General features: G+C 42.9%; 1 protein-coding gene across 8 annotated transcripts in view; it reads right to left on the reverse strand.

Annotated features, from left to right (window-relative positions):
- Positions 1 to 1,696: 1,696 nt before the first annotated feature.
- The window catches only part of WNT5B (Wnt family member 5B), a 128,783-nt gene continuing 105,125 nt past the window's right edge, over positions 1,697 to 25,354 (reverse strand). For all 8 annotated transcript variants that reach the window (XM_081957263.1, XM_081957269.1, XM_081957262.1 and 5 more), the window contains exons 4-5: positions 15,037 to 15,329; positions 1,697 to 3,071 (exon numbers count right to left, since the gene is read on the reverse strand). In XM_081957263.1, the coding sequence (XP_081813389.1) occupies positions 2,613 to 3,071; positions 15,037 to 15,329 (752 nt within the window). In that variant the 3' untranslated portion in view covers positions 1,697 to 2,612. The remainder of the gene's footprint in view (positions 3,072 to 15,036; positions 15,330 to 25,354) is intronic.

Raw genomic sequence — 25,354 nt, forward strand, 5'->3', positions numbered from 1 at the left:
GTCCACAAGTCTTAAAAGTTTTCAAGTTTGGAAGCTTCTGATCTAGTAGTTAAGGCACCAGGCTAGAAACCAGGAGACTGTGAGTTCTAGTCCTTTGTTTAGGCATGAAAGCCAGCTGGCTGACTTTGGGTCAATCATTCTCTGTCAGCCCAAAGGAGGAGGAAGTAGTTTTAGGTATGCTTGCCACCTTGAATTATTTAAAAAATAACAAAGGTAGAATCCATCAATCAATCATGATCACCTACATGGACCATAGAATGCTACCTTATAGAGCAGACTATTTGTCCATCAAGTTTTATATCGCTTATACTCTGACAGGTAGCAGTGTTTTCTGCATCATCTTTTACCTGATCCTTTCACTTGACTTTCTAGCCAATCGGTGGGTCTGAGAAAATGGAGTCATCTTCAGACTTTTCTCTGAAATTCCTATTTCTGTGTCACAGAATAAGTAACCATTATTTATTTATCATTTGAAATGTGAAGGCAGAGTATATTTTCCCATCTTATTTTTTCCCCACAACAATGCCGAGAGGTAGATCATTATTATTTTTTTGTGCAAGATTATTTCTATAGGCATGAATATTTCAAATGAAATAAATTCCACTCTGTATCAACAGATATGTGATGGCCTTATGCCATAATAAGCTGACACTCATAATTTGCATTGTGAAAATGATTTGAATAGCTTCACACTAACAGGTTTGGCAAATAGGAAATGGATTGCAATACTGGAATATTCCACTCACCCAGGATTCAGGAAGCACGGAATATCTTAATGACATTGTTATTCATTAAACAGAAATGATTAAAATTTCTTTTATTGAAAAAAAAATCCCCTTTCTGGCTTTAGTTGGAAAATGTGTAAAATACATTAAAATGACAAAAGCCAATATCTATCTATCTATTTATCTATCTATCATCTATCTATCAATCAATCAATCAATCTATCCATCTATCTATCATCTATCTATCTATCTATCTATCTATCTATCTATCTATCTATCTATCTATCATCTATCTATCTATCATCTATCTATCATCTATCTATCTATCTATCTATCTATCTATCTATCTATCTATCTATCTACAGTATCTATCTATCATTTATCTATCTATCTATCTATCTATCATCTATCATCTATCTATCTATCTATCTATCTATCTATCTATCTATCTATCTATCTATCTATCTATCATATCTATATGTCGTCTATCTACCTATCTATCTATCTATCATCTATCTATCTATCTATCTATCTATCTATCTATCTATCTATCATCTATCTATCTATCTACCTACCTACCTACCTACCTACCTACCTACCTACCTATCTATTGCCGTGTAAGGAATTTTAACTTTAAAAAATAATTTTTGGTGATTTTACCATCTCAAAACAGAACATGAGAATCAGGTTGGAAATTAATAAAGTTTTAATTCAGGAAGAAGTTTAGATTGGCAGAAAACTTTTTGGTATGAAATGCATTAGCAGCAACAGGTAATAAATATACTCACAAAAACAAGGGAGAGGGCAAAAACAAGGAATATTTAATATTAAAAAGTAACTGTACATCTTGGATACTGGGAAACAAAAGAACTGCTCCTCCCCCCCCCCCATGGCTTTTCAAATTCATATCCATGTAGCGCTTGGCGTACTTGTAGAATCTTGCATACGTATTATCTGTCTTTTTTAAAAAAAAGTTCAAAGGCACTTGGGCAGAATACAGTCTCTTCTCCATCCACAAGAGGCAACCTGGCAGGTGTTTTCTCTACAAGCAAAAACCAGATCAACCCACTGAAGAAAATCATTCTACTTTGACAGCATGGCTTTTTTTCAGAGCTTTATAGAATTCTATTTTCAAACCTTTTTCCCACCCGCCCGATTCCGCAAAAGGTAGAAGAACCAGAGGCAAGGGGGTTTCTCTCCCCCCCCCATGAGACAAGGACGCAGCAGCACATTTTAGGTCAAAGGTAAAGGTTTTTTTTCAAACCTTTGATGTAGAATCCAGGTTCTTAGGCGACGGTCTTGCATGGATTGTTACTTGGAAATTGGTCTTTGGTATTAAAAATTGACCTTTTGGGGGGAGGGAAGTCTGGTGTGTTGTTACGCAAAGAGAACTGTTTTGCGTCCTTTTGGAAATCCATCTGAGCTTCCAAAGCGCTTTCTTTGGCTGTGCCCTCAAGACACATGTAGCTTCTTTGAATTTCAGCTATCAGTTAGCAGAAGGAGCATCTCCGCCATTAGTACCTTCCCCTTCTCACTGCTTCCGTGGCAAAGAATCTGGAGCCAGCCCCATACCTCACATTTCTCATTTATTCTGGCTGAGTTGTTTCAAGAGAACAAGTACAGAAATCCCATCCCTGGTCTTTTTTTCCTTCCTTTTCCTTGCTCCATGACTAAATAATTTAAAAAGGAGCATCGCGACCCATCGGTTGTCTTAGTGGAAGCATTTCAGTCTCTTAAATAAGCTTCTTTAATTATAATTATTACACCGCCATCATCAACAACATCAACATCTTCCTCTATTTATTTATTTATTTATTTATACAAATATATATAAAATAGATTTATATAGCTTTATTATCATATAGATTTGTAGGTCTCGTGGGCCTTTCATTTACAGATGTACTGGTCGACAATCTCTGTGCACTTTTTACACTTGACGTAACAGCACCAATGGAACTTGCAGTGGCAACGCTCAACTTGCACACTCTTGAACTGGTCGTAGCCCCGGCCGCAACACATCAGTTCGCATCCATCCATGCCCTCCGAAGTCTTATTACACAACCGCCCTTGTGTGCCCAGGGAGCCAGTCGTCTCATTACGCAGGCAATAGTCCGGACTGGAGTCAATGTAGACCAGGTCCTCGGGGGTGGGTGAATTGAAGCGGTTGTTCACTAGCTCCAGCTTGCCTTTGCGGCCTATTCTCATGGCGGCAGCGCTGTCGTATTTCTCCTTCAGAAAGTCCCCCACTTTGCGGAAGTCGGCCAGTTGCAGCCAGCATGTCTTGAGGCTGCAGGACCCTGAGACTCCGTGACACTTGCAAGCCACGTCAGCCAGCTTGTACACCGCCTGCGGAAGAGAAAGCCCATTGGGTCAATGAAACACCTAAAAGCGGGATGACCTTACGACATAGTACACTTGCTTAAAGAGGTTTTTTTTTTTAATGGCCATTGAAACCCACATAGCAAGCCAAAGGCCAAATGTGTCTCTAAAGCTGCAAATTGCTTGCTTTGATATACAGGATGTTCTCTGGGTAGTTGTGCTGAGAGGGAGTACAGATATCCTTGATTTATGTCCGGTCGCTAAGCTACCAGTCAAAGTTACAATGGATCTACAGGAGGGAGGCTAATTACATGCAGGATTCAAAGTTCTGAAGATCAGGTGGAAACTTCCCCCCCTTCCCCCGTGATTTGCAGCATCCTGTGGTCACGTGGCCATGTTTTATGATAGTTTTGCCCAAAACTGGCATTTATTTGCAGTTTTTGGCAAAACCACATCCATAGTGAACTTAATGACTATGGCAGCCACTTTACAACCACATCTGCTTAATGACTGCTGAAAAAAAAAGGTTGTAAATTGAGGTCAGTCACATAATAATGACTTACCAATGATGGCCAGACTTCATCATTATGGTCATAAGTCAAGGATCACCTATATCTGATCCAGGACTACCTTTTGATATGTGTTGCCAACTGAAGACTTGAATTTGCATTTTTCAATTCTGGTCTAAGTATTTCACAATATGCTAAATCTCGACCCAACTTTTGTATTCTGGTAGATTTTGTTTTGGAGCTCAATTTTATCTCCATAAATCTCCCTGAGATACTCAGATCATTTGATAATTATAGAAGATTTTGTATCAATTGAACAGTTCTTTATAAAGGTAAAGGTACCCCTTGGACATATGTGCTAGTCGTTCCCAACTCTAGGGGGCGGTGCTCATCTCAGTTTCAAAGCCGAAGAGCCAGCGCTGTCCAAAGACATCTCCGTAGTCATGTTGCCAGCATGACTAAATGCCAAAGGTGCATGAAACGCTGTTACCTCACCACCAAAGGTGGTTCCTATTTTTCTACTTGCATTTTTACAGGCTTCTGAACTGCTAGGTTGGCAGAAACTGGGACAAGTAACGGGAGCTCACTCCATTACGCAGCGCTAGGGATTCAAATCACCGAACTGCCGATTTTTTTGATTGACAAGCTCAGCATCTTAGCCACTGAGCCATCACATCCCTCAGTCCTTTAGTGCAAAACCCTAAATTGCCTTTCAGTACCTATGCTCCAGTGAAGAGCATAGCATCCGTTTTTTTGGGCTCAGAGTAATTTGGAGGTAATCAGTTCCAGGACAGAATCGTTCTAGAAACAGGAGAGATAGGGCTTCAGTGTTTCTCTAGCAAGAAATGTCAGCTGCAGAGTTTTATTAGAGGAGTACTGAGATGACCTTGGAAAGGTTCACTGAGGCTATTAGTAACATATGAGTTCAGCCCTGGAAAACAAGAAAGCATAACACTGCCCCTCCTTGACTCTCTCTGATATAAGGTAAAATGACCTCGGAAGACAGGAGAAGAGTCACAGGCAATTCTCCTGCAAAAGGTATGTCAGCCATAGAAAAAGGCAGTACAAGAACCATGTCAGAAGGGACCCTCCTTAGTTTTCTGGGAAATAAAAGTAAGGGAGGGGAAAGGCTGAGCGCCAAAGAATTGAAGCCTTTGAACTCTGGTGCTGGAGAAGACTCCTGTGAGTCCCTTGGACTGCAAGGCGATCAAACCAGTCAGTCCTAGAGGAGATCAACCCTGACTGCTCTTTAGAAGGCCAGATCCTGAAGAGGAAACTCAAGTACTTTGGCCACCTAATGAGAAGGAAGGACTCCCTGGAGAAGAGCCCAATGCTGGGAACGATTGAGGGCAAAAGAAGAAGGAGACGACAGAGAATGAGGTGGCTGGATGGAGTCACTGAAGCAGTTGGTGTGAGCTTAAATGGACTCCAGAGTCTGGTAGAGGACAGGAAGGCCTGCAGGAACATTGTCCATGGGGTTGTGATGGGTCAGACACGACTTCTCAACTAACAACAACAAACTGTTACTTAACCTTAGAATAAAAGTCATATCAGTATTCATGGTTTGGACTTCTTGTGTGGACTGCTTTAAAGAGATGAACCAGTGGTGGGCTGCTGTCGGTTAAGACTGGTTCGGGCGAACCGGTAGTTGCGACCTCTGGGTGGGCCTGCCCCGGTGCTCTGCTATTTAGCCCTGTTTTTGATGCCGTGCACATGCGCGCAAGGCACACGCACATGTACGGATGGCGCGGGCACGCAACCAGCCAACCGATTGGGCTGACCGTTTCTTATGATATCTGTTTCTGATCTGAGAGGGTTGACAGTTTTTGAGACTCTTGACCAAGACGTCTACCGTACAACTCAATCACAAAGAATCCTTTTTATTGTTTTTACAATCTGTTTCTATGCGCTCTGTCTTTAGGCCCAAACCTCACCACTGTCCAAACTAGAAAGAGTGCAGAGAAGAGCAGCAAAGATGATTAGGGGGCTGGAGGCTAAAACATATGAAGAACGGTTGCAGGAACTGGGTATGTTTAGCTTAAGAGAAAGAAGGACTAAGGGAGACATGATAGCTGTGTTCCAATATCTCAGGGGTTGCCACAAAGAAGAGGGAGTCAAACTATTCTCCAAGGCACCCGAGGGTAGAACAAGAAGCAATGGGTGGAAACTAATCAAGGAGAGAAGCAACTTAGAACTGAGGAGAAACTTCCTGACAGTTAGAACAATTAATCAGTAGGACAACTTCCCTCTAGAAGTTGTGAATGCCCCAACACTGGAAATCTTTAAGAAGATGTTGGATATCCATTTGTCTGGAACGGTATTATAGGGCCGTGATGGCGAACCTATGGCACGCGTGCCACAAGTGGCACGCGGAGCCATTTGTCAGGGCATGCGAGGCGCTGCCCTGTCAGCTGAGTTCACCTTTTTAAAAGCTATTTTTCGCCTTCCCCAGGCTCCAGAGGCTTTATAGGAGCCTGGGGAGGGCGAAAAGAGCCTCCCCTGCCCCCCCCCCAGAGGCTTCAGGGACCATCCCTGAAGCCTTCGGAACGCTTAAAACCACCCTCCGAGCAAACCGGAAGTGACTTCCGGGTTGCTCGGAGCGTCATTTTAAGCGTTCCAAAGGCTGCAGGGACCGTCTGGACGGCGGAGGGAGGGGGGACTCTATAGCCTTCCTGCCATGCGTCCCGCACAGGAGTCCGTCCCCTCGGGGCTTTGCGCGGGCATCGCAAGGATTAAGCCAAAAGGGGGGGACGGGGAAAGCGAAGGGGGCTTTGTTGTCCTCCTTCTCCTCCTTTCCCCCTTGATCCCTTGCGCCGCTGCGCCCAGCGTCTCCATTGCCCAGGCCCGGATCGCCTCCGCCGCGCGGCGCCTCGGGCCCGGCATCCTTGCGCCGCTCCGCCCAGCCTCTGCGCGCTCGCCAGGGCCCGGCCATCACATCGCTGCCGCCGCCGCCACCAGGACGGGCTCGGCCGAAGGGAAGTCCGTCAGGCCTCGGCCGCGCCCGCCCTGGTGGCGGCGGCGGCGGCAGCAATGTGAAGGCCGGGCCCTGGCGAGCGCAGAGGCTGGGTGGAGCGGCGCAAGGACGCCGGGCCTGGGGCGCCGCGCGGCGGAGGCGATCTGGGCCCGGGCAATGGAGACGCACGTCTCGTGCCTGTTCAGGGACCATCCCGAGGCTTCCCTAAAGCCTTCAGAGCTCTTAAAACGACCATCCGAGCAACCCAGAAGTCACTTCCGGGTTGCTCGGAGGATGGTTTTAAGTGTTCCGAAGGCTTCAGGGAAGCCTCTGGACGTTCCCTGAAGCCTCCGGAGGGCCTCCAGGGGCCGGGGGAGGCTCTTTTCGCCCCCCCCAGGCTCCTATAAAGCCTCTGGAGCCTGGGGAGGGCGAAAAAAGCATGCAAAAATGGGCGCATTATGGGTGCGGCACGCCCGCACACGACCCCCCCGTGCTCCCCCCACTTATGGCACGCGAGCCAAAAAAGGTTCGCCATCGCTGGTATAGGGTTTCCTGCTTGGGCAGGGGGTTGGACTAGAAGACCTCCAAGGTCCCTTCCAACTCTGCTATTGTATTGTATTGTATTGTATTGATCAGCAAACCGACATGAAACTCTGTGAGGAATTTCAACATTGTTTTTGTACTTTGGGTTCGCCCTTCCATGTGCATTTTTTAGGAAGTAGGCAGAATTCAGGCTGAGTCATCCTGCCTTCATATCAAGTCCTGAGTTTCAACATATACAATTGTAATCAACATTATTGTAGAGAAGGCAATTTGCATCTTGTTCGCCACCTGGTGGCCAATCAATTCCTTTTCCCATTATTACTTTATAACAGGTCTGTCCAACCTTGGCAACTTTAAGACTTGTGGACTTTGATTCCCAGAACTCCCCAGCCAACATGTATTCCACCCAGGAATTCTGGGAGTTGAAGTCCACAAGTCTTAAAGTGGCCAAGGTTGAACAGCCCTACTTTATTTCATAGTAAGAAATATTTCTAATAAAACATGCCCCTAAAAATATTGTGCATCAATCAGATGAATACCTATTTGGAAATATAAGTATAGACATTCACAGGCATGGTCATCAAAGCTGAAGCTACCTATAGCTTATTAACAAATAATAGTTTGTTGCTACAGATTTTATTTATTTATTGCTGCGATCATTTCAATGCTTGGGCATTCTAAAATGTATGGGATGGTTGTGACTTACATGAATATATATTGAAAGTTAACCTGATAATAAGCAATTCAACATCTGCAGAAAAGCATTGATGAACATTTTCATGAATGCACAATAATTATACATCCTGTCTTGAAATGCCCTCTTCCTATGTTGTGCATGGCAAATTAAAAACTATATTAAGACTGAAAATGTTTTGATAATGGCAGGTTTACAGAGGATGTAATCATGCTATAATTTTTTAAAGTTCTTTACATAGAAGATGAGGGGAATGCATAGATAAGTTGTCAGAGAGAGCGTGGCGTAAAAATTGTATTGAAGCTAAGCAGAAATGGATCTGATTCATGTCCCAAAGGTGCTTTTTCAGGAGGCAACTGGACTTTCTTGGGTTTTTTTTTCTTTTGAAGACGTTTCGCTTCTCATCCAAGAAGCTTCTTCAGCTCTGGCAGGATAGTGTGGAAGAGCTGAAGAAGCTTCTTGGGTGAGAAGCAAAACATCTTCAAAAGAAAAAAAAAAAAGAAAGTCCAGTTGCCTCTTGTAAAAGCACCTTTGGGACATCCAGGATCTGGATGATTGAGAATCTCTACAGATCTGATTAATTTTCTGTGCAGAAAATTCCCAGGGAATCTCACAAATTCATGAGAGGCTCCTCAGGACTTCTTAAGACCTGATTCCAAACTTCCAACAGCTGTTTCTCCCTTTTAGTCACATGACCACATGTTGTATACATGACAACCAGCTCACATTCCGAGCCATTTGCAGTGTCCCGCAGACACGTGACCATGTTTTATGACATTTGTTACTAAAAACCAAAAGCATTTACTTTTGGTTTCTGGCAAAAAAAAGACCCATAGTGAACAATTGATTCACTTAATGACTACCACACTCACTTAATGACCACCACAAAAAGGTTGTAAAATCAGGTCGGGCATGCGGGTGACCTTGTTTACAACTATTGCAACTTAAACACCGTAATGGGCAGGCTCTATTACGGTCCTAAGGCAAAGACTACACGTAGGTACATTGTCCTAAGTATATCAGGCAAGGTAAGACTTAAATCATTACACTGATAATGATTTTAAATGTATTTAGTAAGCTAATATCCCCAACAGCACCTCCAAGAAATGTAATATGTCAATCACAAGTTAACTACCAAGGCCACATCAGCTGAATATAAAAATATTATACAAATTAGTTCCCTGACTTCTCTTAAATAATATTCAAATCTGACAGGATTCATTCTGGTGAATTGTTGGTTATCTTAGAAAATTGGAAGCTGAAGAAAATTTGTACGCCTCATTCTAGGCATTCGTTAAAAAAAAAAAGATCTGTGCTTCAGCTTTTAGTTCTTCCATTTGATTTTTATATCAAGAAGCTGACATTGGTCCAAATCTGAGCAAAAGATCTTTTAAAATCCACTTCAAGAGGGGAAACTGACTTGGCTGTAGTCAGGGACATACTGAACCAATTTTTGCCTTCTCTGCCTGGCAAAATTATGGTCTGCTCTATTTATCTGCAACGGGAGGTGTGGCTTAGGTCCATCCCAAACAAGATGGTAATAACCAGAACTGTCTTCAAAGCCATTTTTTGCGATAAACAAATGATGCAAATAAAACTGGTCCAATCCAATGTAAGAAATTGGCTGGAACCAAGAATCCACGCAAAAAGAGGCACATTGTACTATCAAAGCTGTAGAATATAGACATTCAGATATAGACAGAATATAGATATTAGGACATTTTGACTTTTGAAGCCTGGGACACACTTCCTAGTTTAATAAAAAGAAAGACTAGGGGAGACAGGATAGCAGTGTTCCAATACCTCAGGGGTTGCCACAAAGAAGAGGGAGTCAAACTATTCTCCAAAGCACCTGAGGGTAGGACAAGAAGCAATGGGTGGAAACTAATCAAGGAGAGAAGCAAAACTAAGGACAAATTTCCTGACAGTTAGAACAATTAATCAGTGGGACAACTTGCCTCCAGAGGTTGTGAATGCTCCAACACTGGAAGTTTTTAAGAAGATAACAATTTCTCTGTGCTGGTGTAGGGTTTCCTGCCTAAGCAGGGGGTTGGACTAGAAGATCTCCAAGGTCCCTTCCAACTCTGTTATTCTATTCTATTCCTTCTCTACATAAAGCAATAAATCAGGGGTTAAATTCAGCAGGTTCTGACAGGTTCTGGAGAGCCGGTAGCAGAAATTTTGAGTAGTTCAGAGAACCGACAAATACCACCTCTGGCTGGTCCCAGAGGGGTTGGAGTGGAGATTTTGCAATATCCTTCCCCTGCCACGCCCACCAAGCCACACCCACAGAACTGATAATTAAAAAAATGAATTTCACCGCTGCAATAAATGTATGCCTGAAGATTTTCAGAAACACTGGAATGTTCGCCTTTTCTTTCGCTATCTAAAATCTGTTGCATTCGTATTTTTCTTCTTTTGATCTCAAACAGTAACTCCATCAGTATTAGGAAAAGTAAATTGTATTTTCTTGGTGTAATCTTTTGAATTAAATTTCCACCAGACTTTTGCTGTGGGTCCCACACAACAGCTGAAAACGGAGCTCAGGAGCCCATTTTCGTTGGCAGAGTGCTTGGTCCACCACAGCAGAGGTGGGTTGCTCCCGGTTCGGCCTCGTTCAGCCGAACCGGTAGTGGTGATTCAGCCTGGGCCACATAACCGGAAGCAACCCAGATTGTCCACGCCCCCAAACCCCCTGGTCTCTTCTGCCATTGCCGGCATGTTTCTGCACATGCGCAGAACAAATTAGAGTCAACTGAGTATGTGCGAGCAACGCAAAGCGCACGTGAAGCAAACTGGTACCAACTGGTACAGGAACCCACCCTTACACCACAGGTGCCCCCAACATGAGTGACCTCGAGCTAGCCATGACCCCTAGCCACGCCCTCCTGAGGCCTAATAAAACCTGATGCGGCCCTCAATGAAATTGAGTTTGACATCCCTGCACTAGACTAAACAGGCTCTTAGTTCTTATGGCGGCATATCTTCCCCTAAAATGCCCCTGTGTTGTATGACGGAGAGCCAAGAGCCTTATGTTAAGACTAAGGAGCATTGTAATGGGAAGAAGGAATGACCTTGAGGAACAGAAGGAAGATCTACTATCAAGAAAATAGTCAGATAAAAGAAACCTGAGTATGGAACCAAACTGTACCCTGAGGAAAGTCTCAAACAATACTCTCCTTAATTTTCACGAAAATAAAGGGAGTGGGAAAGGCACTCCGAGTTGCAAGATCCTGTTACTCTAACTTTATAATAAAAGTGGTATTAGCCTGGATGACTTTGATTTTCTAGTCTGGTCTACCTTGAAGGTTGACATGAATCCTACTCCTCTTCTAAGTGGAGGTTGGGGAAAGAATAATCTGCTAGTAATTCAAAGAACTGCACACTAAATTTACTGTCAAGAAGCTATTTAAGTGACCAAGATCAACCTCTTGATCCGTGCAAGAATGTAAATTAAAGCATCTCTGATAGATGGCTGTCTAACCCTTACTTGAACATATATAGTGGGAACCCAACACCTCTTTCGGTAATTTATTTATTTATTTATTTATTTATTATTTTGACTTCTTAGTCATCCCCTCTCCCCCAAGGGACTCGGGGCGACGTACACCAGCAGCGGTTACAACGATACAATATGGAGGAGGTAGAACAATAAATAAATAAATTACAATAATTTAAAACAATTAAAAAACCCCAATAATAGTTAAATTTAAAAATTAAAATTAAAAATGCCCAAGAGGTGGAGAAGCTCTAAATTAGGCCAGGCCGGCTAGTCGGAACAGGTGGGTCTTAAGTTTCGTGCGGAAGGAGCGGAGATCAGTAGTTGTCCTAATGTCTGGGGGGAGGTCATTCCAAAGGGTAGGGCCCATCACAGAGAAGGCCCTACTCCTGGGCGCCGCCCTCTGACAATCTCTGGAGGACGGCACCCGGAGTAGTCCCTCCCTGTGCGAGCGAATAGGTCGCAGGGATGTGTGGGGCAGAACGCGATCCCGCAGGTAACTAGGCCCTGTGCCATGGAGTGCTTTAAAGATGGTAACTAACACCTTGAAGCGCACCCGGTAGGCCACAGGAAGCCAGTGCAGCTCCACACTTACAATTTCCTCTTCCTCTTTCAAAAATCTTGACACCCAATTGAAATCTGCCTTCCCACTCAATCTTTTCTTTTCAGAGCTAAAGAAATCCAGTGGCTTCCATTTCTCTCCATTGAACTTTGTCTCTAGTTCTCCAATTGTCCTTACGGCTTTTTTTCCTAAACGTCTTCCAATTTACCCGAATCATTTTTTAAATGTCCAGTTTAAACACAAGATTCAAGGTGGGGACCAGACTATTGCAGATCAAAGTGGAACTAGTAACTTCCTATGATTTGGAAATTGTGGATGAATTGACACTGTTTAAAAACTGCATGTATTTTTTTGCAGCCTTAAGAGGTACAGGGAAATATGTCAGAGGTGGTATTCAGCCAGTTCTCTCCAGTTCGGGAGGCTCTGCCTACCTGCCCTGACATAATGCGTGAGCACTGCATATGTGCAGAAGGCGGGCATGCGCAGACGAGGCGCATGCGAGCAAAGCAAGCACGAGCGTGCTCACATTTGCGAACCAGTAGGGAAGGTATGTGAATCCCACCTCTGGAGCATGTGCAACAAGAGACGTGGTTTGAGATGGAAGCCGCTGGAATTTCAGCGGCCTCTATCCTTCTAGAAACACCACGGTTATTTGCAAAAAATAAAGGGATTGCGCCACAATCCTAAATTCATTTCAGATCACAACCTGAATGCAATCAATATGGCTTACTTCAGAACAGTATGTTTACTAGATGCTCAGCTCTATGTGTCTGACTTAAAAGAGATGTTCAGTGAATAAATAGCTAAATGGTTTCCTCCTCTATCATAGTTTCCTTCCAAAAAATGGGAGTAAAGATATTTGAGCTATAGATCAAGAGTCGAGGCGCCAGAGGCAGCTACGACATTTGCACTCAAAAAGCCAACCCTTTGTATCAAGTTGCAAGGATCTGGCAAAGGGATTTGCTTATGTCAGCCCTTCTGTTCCTCTCCACCTCAAATTCCTTTTGGGTTCTTGTCTCATAAGAGATGCAATCTCAAGCGAATTTGTAAAGAATTACTATACAGTTTATCAATCAAGCTTCTTCTCGGCTTCGATGGTGTTTGAGTGACTGATGCTGGAGGCCTGTTACATGTTGTGTAGATAAATAATGCAGCACGTCTGCCAGGGCCTAAGAGTCCCTTGGAACAATAAGGCTCGGGCTAATGGGAAAGAAGGCAAAAAAAAAAAAAAAAGGAAATCAAGAGGAGAAAGAGACAGAGGGAAGGAAAAGACAAGTGGAGATAACCGTCAAAGATAAACAAACAGGGCAATAAAGCTAGAAGTTGAATCTCTGAGTGCAGTGGAGCAGGGATGGGGTCAGGAAGGTGTCTATAACTGAGACAATCCCTTCTCCAATCCCTGATGGATGACCTTCCTTGAAAGCAGAATGGGACAGTATGTCTTGTATGTCCATCATCCCAGAAACTATTGTTTCTGCAGCACCAAAAAAGGAAGATCGTGTTGGGGATCAAAATGCTGCTAAAGGGTTGAAGACGCTCCGTGTTAGCAAATCCTAGCCTAGCATTCTCAAATGAGATTTTTATTTATTTAAAGGATAGTGCTGGGAGGAACCTTGGAGGTCTTCTAGTCCAACCCCCTGCTCAAGCAGGAGACCCTATTCCATTTCAGACAGATGGCTGTAGTCTCGTCTTAAAAACCTCCAGTGATGAAGCACCTACAACTTCTGAAGACAAGCTGTTCCACTGGTCAATTGTTTTCACAGTTAGGAAGTTTCTCCACTGGTCAATTGTTCTCAAGTTAGACATTCATTCCAGGTTGCTTCTCTCCTTGATTGCAATGCAATGCAGTGCAGTGCAATGCAATACAATAGCAGAGTTGGAAGGGACCTTGGAGGTCTTCTAGTCCAACCCCCTGCCTAGGCAGGAAATCCTATACCGTTCCAGACAAATGGCTATCCAACATCTTCTTAAAGACTTCCAGTGTTGGGGCATTCACAACTTCTGGAGGCAAGCTGTTCCACTGATTAATTGTTCTAACTGTCAGGAAATTTCTCCTCAGTTCTAAGTTGCTTCTCTCCTTGATTAGTTTCCACTCATTGCTTCTTGTCCTTCCCTCAGGTGCCTTGGAGAATAGTTTGACTCCCACTTCTTTGTGGCAGCCCCTGAGATATTGGAACAATGCTATCATGTCTCCCCTAGTCATTCTTTTCATTAAACTAGACATATCCAGTTCCTGCAATCATTCTTCATATGTTTTATCCTCCAGTTGTTGCTCTTCTCTGCACTCTTTCTAGAGTCTCCACATCTTTTCTACACCGTGGTGACCAAAACTGAATGCAGTATTCCAAGTGTGGCCTTACCAAGGCATTATAAAGTGGTTTAGTTTCCATTCATTGTTTCTTGCGCTACCTTCTGGTGCTTTGGAAAATAAGTTGACTCCCTATTTGTTGCGGCAACCCCTCAAATATTGGAAAATTGCTATCATGTCGGCCTTAGTCCTTCTTTTCTCTAGGCTAGCCATACACAATTCCTGCCACTGTTCTTCATATGTTTTAGTCCCCAGGCCCTTAAAATTTAAATGCAGAACTTTCTCTCCATGGGCTGGGATGAGGGGAAGTGGAACAAACAGTTTCCTAAATCTTTTTCTTTTCTCTCCTAAAATAACCAATGGAAAGATAACAATGGAACAAGCAATACCATTCAGTGGCCCTACCGCGGGGGTGTCAAACTGGCAGCTTACGGGCCGGATGAGTCACGCACAGGCCACGCCCACCCCAGCTCCACAAATAGGGAAAACATTGTGAAACGTCATGTGACGACAACGTGACGCAGCGAGTTTGACACCCATGCCCTACTGCATGGGCCACAGCAGTGATGGGTTCGGCCCAACCGATAGTGGTTTGGTGGCCTGGGTTGCTGGGACCGGCAGCGATCCAGGCCCGGCACGCCCCTGAAATGGTTCTCCAGGAGGCACCATAGGGACCACCATCTTGTTTTCCGGTTCCGCGTATACACAGAACAATTTTAATTGTACTGCGCATGCGTGCACAGCGCACATTAAGCGCATGGGGCACACACACGGGCGAACCGACAGTAGTGCCAGACAGAATCCCACCCCTGGGCCAATTCCAGTAAAATAGAATTCCAGGGAATTCCAGTAAAATACATCTAGGCTCACAGAGATGGGAAAGCTCATCTCTAGAGAAATAGAAGAGAATGAAGGTTATCTTACCCTGCGCCCTGCCTCGTTGTTCTGTAAGTTCATGAGTATCCGGGCCTGCTCTTCCGATCCCTTGGCATAGTTCCTCTCCCTTTCTCTGGCATCCACAAACTCTTTGGCAAACCGGTAGCCGTATTCCACATTGTCCCCACACCCACCCCAAAGCCAGTCCCGGGGCAGGTCCTTGGGTCGGGCTGTCCGGCTGCAACCGCAAGTCGAGAGCTCTCCTTCGCGGCAGGCGCGGCTGATGGCGTTCACAACCCCTGCAGCGCTGACAGCGTAGGCGAAGGCGGTTTCTCGGCTACCTGAGGGGAAGCGAAGAGATCATCAAAGTCACAAGAGTTCATTGATAGGGACCCAGAGGTCCTTTTGGTCTCTACTGGAGACACAGCTTTGCCCAGCGTGGGTCCCTCCAGGACTGTAGCAATTGCAAATCGATACTGGGAATTCCAAAATTCAGAACAATGGGAAGGTGTCCGATTGGAAAGGTGGCTCTACCAAATTCCACATTCTGTTATAGCTCAAATGTATTTCATCTCCCCTCCCATAATTTCTTCAGTTTCTTCCAATACAGAAATATCCTTCAGTTCTCCTTGGTTTTGTGTTCCTGAATAAATATCAGTTAACAACAGACAGAGTGGTAATCTGAATCTGAAAAGAAAGGCACCATCTGTTACATCCACCGATCCTCGGTGTATTATCATGGCACGTTTCCTCTCTGAAAAGATATCCATACACAGACTTTTGGGTATTGGGACTACCAAAGTGATAAATGAATTTGGATGACCTCTCCCTCGAATAAAACAAATGACTGAATTGGGGTTAAATATTCTACATTCAATACACTTTAATCCATATATTCTAATAGAATAATGATAAAAAATACCGTATGCAACTATATAAAACATTTTTCTTAGCATTTAAAGAGATTAGAAAGAATATATATGAGTGAGAAACAATATTGATGAGGGGCATATTTCAGCCAAAGCAGTACAATTGTTGCACACGAAGATAAAGGTAAAGGTTCCCCTCGCACATATATGCTAGTCGTTCCCGACTCTAGGGGGCGGTGCTCATCTCCGTTTCAAAGCCGAAGAGCCAGCGCTGTCCAAAGACGTCTCCGTGGTTATATGGCCAGCACGACTAAATGCCAAAGGCGCACGGAATGCTGTTACCTTCCCACCAAAGGTGTTCCCTGTTTTTCTACTTGCATTTTTACATGCTTTCAAACTGCTAGGTTGGCAGAAGCTGGGATAAGTAACGGGAGCTCACTCCGTTGTGCAGGATTCAAACCGCCGAACTGCTGACCTTTCTGATCTACAAGCTCAGTGATCACTGTAGGAATAGGCCCAATACTATCTATGGAATTTCCTCCCAAACAGTAAGTATATAGAATTGCACTAATGAAAACAGTATAATATGGTAGTGAAAAGGTTGCACTTAATTGTGAAGCACTAGATCAGGGGTGTCCAAACTTGGGAACTTTAAGACTTGTGGACTTCAACTCCCAGAATTCCCCAGCCAGCATGGAGTTGAAGTCCACAAGTCTTAAAGTTCCCAAGTTTGGACACCCCTGCACTAGATAAAAAAACCTGGCTCAGCAGCAGCATTCATAGATAATAATTGGCAAATTTGTCAGAAATGGTGTAGCGTCTCCTGCTTGGGCAGACGGGTGGACACCTACAAGGTCCTTACAACTCTGTTAATCTGTTAAAATCATTCACAATTTAACCTGCCTTGCAGGAATGCTGAAGGGATAAAAATATCTTTCTGATTCCTGTGTGCTGTGTGTGTATGAGAGAGAGAGAGAAAAGAAGAGAAGAAGAAGAAGAAGAAGAAGAAGAAGAAGAAGAAGAAGAAGAAGAAGAAGAAGAAGAAGAAGAAGAAGAAGAAGAAGAAGAAGAAGAAGGGGAGGGGGAGGGGGAGGGGGGAAGAGGAGCAGGGGAAGAAGAGGAGGAGAGGAGGAAGAGGAGGAGGAGAGGAGGAGGAGGAAGAGGGAAGGAGGAGGAAGAGAAGGAGAAGAAGGTGTTAGAAGATTCCAACTCACATTTATATCTTGATGAGTGTGACGACAGAATTAATAACGATCTAGAATAATCTCCACTATTTGATGTTAACAGCTGAATAAAGGTTGCTTTCTACTTTAAGATTTTTTTTTCACGATTATGGAGTTGGGTGTGTATAAATACAAGGGAAAATTAGAAATTAGAAGAGAAAGCAGGAGTCCTGTTCTATTAGAACATAGGTGCTTTGTTTCTAAATAGCTGTTGTTGGAAGTCAAAACTGAACCAGCTACAGACCTGAAGCAGTTATCAATAGATTTCGGTGAGCCAAAATATTTCCAAGATGGCAAAGAGGTATAATAAACACACCCTCTCTAGCATCCAAGGAAGCTCTGAGAGATTGTTCTCAGGAATAACAGTTCCTCCTGCCAATTTATTTTGCTTATAGATTGTTCAATATGGGAGGAGGATGTTAGAACAGGGACAGAATTTTAACTTTAACTTCGTTACATGATGCAGATGGAATAGGCAGCAACTGGAAACTGCCAGTAGCTATAGCAAGTGTCATGACCGATCCCTTTTGGAAGCTCCGAGTGATGAATGATATTTTGTCTGTTTAAAATGGAAAAGATGCCCTCAAGTTGTGCAGCAATTCTTGGCAGTATTACAGATACAGATATATCTAAGATATTTATTTTATTTCTGGTTCTGAGGTTCAACTCTGTGATTTCAGTCCAAGTGCTATATTATGGTAGACCAGCTTAGTTTCTGAGATCACCCAAGGTTGACTAGCATTGTAACCTTCTGAATCCATATGCCCCGTTTCCCTGAAAATAAGACCTCCCCGGATAATAGGCCCAATTGGACTTTTGAGTGCATGCGCTAAAATAAGCCCTCCCCAAAAATAAGCCCTCCCTGAAAACATTGCAACACAGCAGCAGCCATGAGGTGTCCACGCTTCCCGCCTCCTGTACCTCAAAAATAATAAGACCTCCCCGAAAATAAGTCCAAGCGCTTATTTCGGGAGTCAAAAGAAAATAAGACCCTGTTTTCGGGAAAACATGGGTAGAAGAAATATCTCAGTATCTGCCTATCCCTTGTAGATAATTTGGAGAGTTGTTCCACTTGGTTTACATATCATTCTAATTTATTCAGCTTTGGTTTATTATCCTGTGTAGATTTACTCAACCGTAGTTTATAATACAGCCAATTGTGGTTTATCCAATAAACTGATTTGGCAAACTATTTCTGATAAATGAATTCCAGTCACTGGGTTGATATAATTACATTAGGATCAGGTTGTTAACTGTGTGGACAAAATAACTGAGAATTATCTTTAACAAGTATAACAAATTGGCAACAATCTCAACTAAGTTCCAGATGCGCTGCAAGAATGTGAACTGTGGTGCTGGAACTTCTCTCAAATTCCACATTAGCGGTGCTAGTTAGGATAGCTAGAACTCAGAAAATCCATATACTGCCAACAAACGTAGATAGTGATTAAAGCAAGACCAAGAGAGTCCTAACCAGCCTCATGGAGGCAAAAAGACAACTATACAATAGTAGAAAAAAAAAGCTCTATTTCCTTGACGAATTGCCCGGATGACTGGGGGGAAATTGCAAAGACTTTTTTCATGGCCCTTCTGAATAACCTTACAAAGCTAGTCCTTTACACAGAATAGATATATTCTTACCTTCCTGATATCTAGTGATTCTTCAAGTTCACTTGACACTGATCTAGGTGGGCCAGCCACAAATAGACCCTTTTTGTGATTATTTGCCATAACCACAAAATAGTAAGGAGGTGGGAATCCATCTTAGGCTAGTATTTTTTTTTTATATTCAGTACTATTTCATTGATATATTTTATTCAACATTATGTGCAATGTTCTCTCCTTTATATTCTCTCCTCACTCACAGGAACTCTGAGTGCGTGGTCACGTCATGGCTGCTGCTGTATTGCAATATTTTCAGGGAGGGCTTATTTTTGGGGGAGGGCTTATTTTAGCGCATGCACTCAAAAGCCCAATTGGGCTTATTATCCGGGGAGGTCTTATTTTCAGGGAAACAGGGTAGCTGTTGAGTAGAAAGTCAATGACTGCCTGGAGAAATCTTGTTAAGTTTCAGGTTGGGAAACCGAATCTGTCTCTCTCTGTTAAATAACAGTGAAACATGGATGGGGGGAAAAATATCAATGCATTTAATTCCACTGTGGCTCCTCTCTTCATGGTTTCTGCCTCCAGCTTACAGAGATAAGTTTCTTAAATCAGATGCCTCACTTCAGTTTTCCTCATAATTTGTAACCTATCTGATACCAGCATGCTCAGCCCTTATAAATCCTATCGTATTCCCATCTTGCCCAGATCCACCACATTTCGCTCCCAAAAATTGCAATTAACAAGCATCTTACAAGAACTTTGAATCAGCACATATAGCTAACTCTAAAGGGATCTCAGAATTTGTTCCTTTAATGCATGGGGAGGCCTCCACAATGATGTATCGAAATAGTCACAATTAGCCAAGATTTGTATTATGTACAGGGAGTCCTCGATGCACAACGGTTCATTTAGTGACTGTTCAAAATGACAATGGCAGTGAAAAAAGTGACTTATGGCTGTTTTTCACACTTACGATTGTTGCTGCACCCTCGTGGTAATGTGATCAAAATTTGGACGCTTGTCCACTGACATATTTATGATGGCGTCAGTGTCTCAGGGTCAGGTGATCACCTATTGTGACCTTTTGACAAACAAGGTCAATGGGGAAGCCAGGTTCACTTAACAACTATGATTCTCACTTAACAACCTTATAGTGATTCATTTAACAACTGTGGCAAAAAAAGGTCGTAAAATGGAGCAAAATTCACTTCACAAATGTTTCACTTAGCAACAGAAATGTTGGGCTCAATTGTGGTCGTAAGTCAAGGACTACCCGTACTCTAAACTTTCAGGGTACCTACTATAGGATCCTATCTCTCACTTAACTAACTTATAGAACCATAAGAAGGCAGCCTCCCAAATTTTCCTCCCAAGAAGTCAAGATTTTCAAACCTGTGGGAGGAATTGGCAGTAAAGAGACTGGCAGCTTCTTGATTCTATTGGTCTCATGATGGCGAACCTCTGGCAGCTATGCCAGAGGTGGCATGCAGTGCTAAGTGGGCATGTGAGCATCACCCCATTTCAGCTCCGCCATGCATGCATGTGCCCCTCCTGCTGGCCAGCTGGTCTTCGGGTCTCACACGCTTTCTTGCACATGCACCCATGCTTTGGGCACTTGGTCCAGAAAAGGTTAGCCATCACTGCATTAGTCCATCAGCTGCTCCCTTATATTCTCATTTTTTTTTAAATTTGATTTGACTTACAGAAATTCTTATTGGATTTGCTTTACAAAGGAAAGCATGAGCACTATTTAAAACAGTGCTGCATGCATCTGTCCAGCTATTGGCATCATTACACAATTCTGGTCAAACAAGAACTCTTTATAACAGCTAAAACACATAAAACGACCTGCTTCCATCTTGTGGTTTTATTGTGACTGCTGTTGGGTCATCTAATTCCTCGCCGTGTCGAGTAAAAAAGAAATCTATTCCAAAGAACCTTCAGAGGAAGAGTGATCCCTGGAACATCAGTTTAGAGATTCCGATCAAGCAATTGCTCATGAAGTGACCATAAACCTCAAAATAGCTGACTCTGAGGAATCATCAACTAGGAAGGCGATGTACCATCCGTGTCCCAGATGGCCACTGCAAGGAGGAGAACGCAGACAAAAGCAATCAGGCCAACAATTTGATGCGGCAAAGTTCTTCTAAGGAAGATTTATGTCCTTATAGCAATTAAGCAGGTAGAACAGCCAAATAGAGCAAGAGTGGGCAACCGGTCTAACTTCATCCTCAAACTAATTTCAAAAGCCCTCTGCAAACAATTAGTAGGGATCTCTGGCAAGAGCAATTTGTCTCTTTTGCAGCATCGTGCTGGGTGGGAAGGAAGTGAAAAAAGAACAATGGGGATGGGGTGGAAGGGGGAATGGGTATGTCCAAAAGAGAAAAGACGAGTTCACATATCACACCAGGGCAGGGATTGCTCCAACGGGGTTCATAAACCGTAACAGCTGGGTTTACACAATGCTTTACACACACACACAAAAGCGAACCAAGCCACAATAAAGCTAAGGGCGATGTGCATTCTAGTTCAGAGGGAAAGAATGACAGTGAATGTAAAGAAGAAAGAGGAAAAACGGGGGTCCCTGCCAACTTGGGGCTCTAAGAGCATGAAACTCCCAACTGATCTCCCCCCAAGAACTCGGCAGGAGGAAAGCTTGCAATCTTTACGGTAGAGAATATCCAACTGTGGGAAAGCTCTTGAAGAAAACTGTTAATGAGATCAACTATACCCAATTTCATGTAACGCTTTTACAAGGGACGCGATGGCTCAGCGGCTAAGACGCTGAGCTTGTCGATTAGAAAGGTCGGCAGTTCAGTGGTTGGAATCCCTAGCGCCGCTTAATGGAGTGAGCTCTAGTTACTTGTCCCAGCTCCTGCCAACCTAGCAGTTCAAAAGCACACTAAAATGCAAGTAGAAAAATAGGGGACCATCTTTGGTGGGAAGGTAACAGCGTTCCGTGTGCCTTTGGCGTTTAGTCATGCTGGCCACATGACCACGGAGACGTCTTCGGACAGCGCTGGCTCTTTGGCTTTGAAACAGAGATGAGCACTGCCCCCTAGAGTTGGGAACGACTAGCACATATGTGCGAGGGGAACGTTTACCTTTTAACGCATCTAGAATAAATCTATAGTCCTTTACGAAACATGGAACATGGACAGGATTTGAAACAAGCTTCTTTTGACTTTATTTGCTCTCCCCCTCTGAATTAATCCTTGGGGACAAACACTGATTTTTTTTTAAAATGGTGAAAATCATGGCTTTGACAATTCTCCCCCCCCCCCTAAAAACTCTGTCGAACCAACATCAGGCTGTAGCATCAGGATCATTATGAAGCATTTGCACTATAAGGGACAGATTTCCACCTTAAAGTACAATGCAAAATTTTCTCATCAATCAACCATTAGAGAAAGAAGTAAATAAGGGAACAAAAATAGTCTTAGCATGGGATATGCATATACCACTAGTGACAAAAAGGGAGGGGTGGACCGCACATTTTAACAGAAAAGCAGCATACAAATAAAATGGTAAAGTCATGTTTTTCCCATTATTTGTAAATGTTCATTGAGAGAAAATATAATACTGTTGCATAACAGCTGTCTCCTTCTAGTTAACCTCAAGTCTACATAGCTTTATGGACATTTCTGTTTAGTTTTACTAGAAATAATGTAGAAGAGTTTTGTCATTTTCTGGATTTTTTTTGTTAACTTCCTGGTATATTCCACTCCAGTACATTCTTCTAACTTTGTTTGGGCTCAGAAACTAAGCAGGATGGCTTGAATGGTGGTGAATAAGCCAATTTTTTTTTGAGGGGGAAGGAGATTTTGCTTTTAACAGTAATTGTCAATATATGCAATTTCTGATTTTGATTTTCTACCTAAGAGAAGTAGAGACTTGAACCTATGTCTGCCTGTTTTAGTTCAACCCGCTGCACACTACAAACGTCAGCCTAATTTTTCATGGACTTCAGCCCAAGTTCTAAACCAGGATTCTCCAGAGTGTTCAATATTAACCTCCAATGGGCAATGGGGGCTGTCCATTTTTGTTGCTGTAGAAGAACAAACTTAATGCTATTAAAGCAGTATTAAATTACAAGGAAGGAAAGAAGGAAGGAAGGAAGGAAGGAAGGAAGGAAGGAGAAAGAAAAGAAAGAGAGAAAAGAAAAAAATAAGAATGAAAGGAAGGAAGGAAGAAAAGAGAAAGAAAAAAGAAGAAAGAAGAAAGGAAGGAAAGAAAAAGAAAAGAGAGAGAGAGAAAGGAAAGAAAGAGAGAAAAGAAAGAAAAAGAACAAAGAAAGAGAGAGAAAGAGAGAGACGGAGAGACATAGAGGAAGGAAGGAAGGAGAAAGAAAAGAAAGAGAAAAGAAAAAAAGAAGAATGAAAGGAAGGAAGGAAGGAAGGAAGGAAGAAAAGAGAAGGAAGGAAGAAGAAAGAAGAAAGGAAGGAAGGAAAGAAAAAGAAAAGAGAGAGAGAGAAAGGAAAGAAAAAGAGAAAAGAAAGAAAAAGAAGAAAGAAAGAGAGAGAAAGAAAGAGAGAGACGGAGAGACATAGAGGAAGGAAGGAGAAAGAAAAGAAAGAGAAAAGAAAAAAGAAGAATGAAAGAAAGGAAGGAAGAAAAGAGAAGGAAGAAAGAAGAAGAAAGAAAGGAAGGAAAGAAAAAGAAAAGAGAGAGAAAGGAAAGAAAAAGAGAAAAGAAAGAAAAAGAAGAAAGAAAGAGAGAGACGGAGAGACATAGAGGAAGGAAGGAGAAAGAAAAGAAAGAGAGAAAAGAAAAAAGAAGAATGAAAGAAAGGAAGGAAGGAAAGAGAAGGAAGAAAGAAGAAGAAAGAAAGGAAGGAAAGAAAAAGAAAAGAGAGAGAAAGGAAAGAAAAAGAGAAAAGAAAGAAAAAGAAGAAAGAGAGAGAGAGAAAGAGAGAGACGGAGAGACATAGAGGAAGGAAGGAAGGAGAAAGAAAAGAAAGAAAAAAGACAGACAGACAGAAAGAAAGAAAGAGAGGGAGACATAGAGGAAGGAAGGAAGGAAAGAAAGGAGGAAGGAGAAAGAAAAGAAAGGGAGAAAAAAGAAAAAGAAAGACAGACAGACTGAAAAAAAGAAAGAAAGAAAGAAAAAGACATTTGAAAGTTTTGGGGGCCCTGCTAAACTGTGTGGCCCACAGAGTTCAGCCCTGCACCAAGACCCATCTGATCCCTACTCAGTTGCATGCTGAGCAGGAAAGAACACAAAAAAAGGCATATGGTGGGCTCATTTTCTGGCTCTGGCTCTGACTCCACCTGCTACTGGCATTAACTCTGCCCAACATCACTCTACAGCCCCTAATAGACCCCAAGGAGATGCCGCCCTTTTACCACTCCATCTTTTAGGTTGCACTTACTCAGGGCAATGGAATTTACTCCCAAATAAACACACATAACATTCACTTGTGAATGTTTTTATGGCAGGATAGGCCACGGAAAAGGGTCATTTTTCAGTGTTATCTACATTCTACACATAGGAGGGTTTTTTTAAAAAACAAAAATGTAAATTACCCCTATGGGAAGGCTGCATTTAATGTCCCTTGTTAAGTTCTAAATTTGCCTAATAATCAAATGCGAATCTCTTAAGTGTTTACTTAGAGTTTGCTTCTTCATAGCTATACTTTAGCATTGTAACTTTATCCATTGTGCCACAGCTCTAATCATTTACAACTCACAATATAAACAACATGGCAATTGTCTGAGGATGCCCTGCCTACACCCACACCCACAAAGTCAAAGGGCAGGCTGAATATCCAAAGTTGTACTCCTTCTCCTTGGGACAATAATGCAAAAATAGCAGATGTGAAAATACAGTCTATCTATTTGCTGATCTCTTTTTGTGAAGCTCCAGCTCAGCTGCTTTGGGGAGTTACCTTTTTTTCTGCCTAACATTAGTGCCAGTCTGGATTGAGTAATGCGTTACAATTAATCAAACCGAAATACAATAGCCCTGAATGACGAAGAGTGGATTTCTAAGGGAAATCCATTAACGGGGCTTCTACTTTTGAGAAGCTGGAGGGGGGGAAAAAGAGGGAGCTGCATTTTAACACCTTGCTTTTTATTATCCTTACACATCAAACCTCAGCCCGGATTTCTCCATTTCTGACCAGGGGAGAGTTGCATTTCAAAAGGACTGAGAACAATATAGCCAGCTCACACCTCAATTCAAATTCTGCAATGATCTGTCAATGAGTGCCTTTTGCCACTTAGCAGTTGGCACCCTGGGGAAGTCTCAAGGTGGTGGATAGGGCTGGGCTTCCTGCTGCCTTCCCTGGAGGTGCACCAGCATGGAGAAAGCAAATAGCAAAGCGGTTATCAGGGCTCCCTCCCCCAACCCTCCTTCCTGCCAAGGGCTGCAAGCCAGGACATCTTCCATTTGGGAAAGGGAAGAAGACAAGGCAGGTTAATCAGAGAAGGAGAATATGTGCAGCTTAGGGTTGAAATGAGAAGCCCTTGGTGCTCTCTGAGCCTCTGGTTGTTTTCTTGCAGATGTTTCATCAACCCAAACCAGGTAACGTCATCGGCACTGATGAGGTTACCTAGTTCAGATAATGAATAGAATAGAATAGAATTGATTCTTTATTGGCCAAGTGTGATTGGATACACAAGGAATTTGTCTTTGGTGCATATGCTCTCAGTGTACATAGAGAAAAAT

This window comes from Natrix helvetica (assembly GCF_964273705.1).
Source record: "Natrix helvetica genome assembly, chromosome: 6".
Taxonomy (NCBI): Eukaryota; Metazoa; Chordata; class Lepidosauria; order Squamata; family Natricidae; genus Natrix; species Natrix helvetica.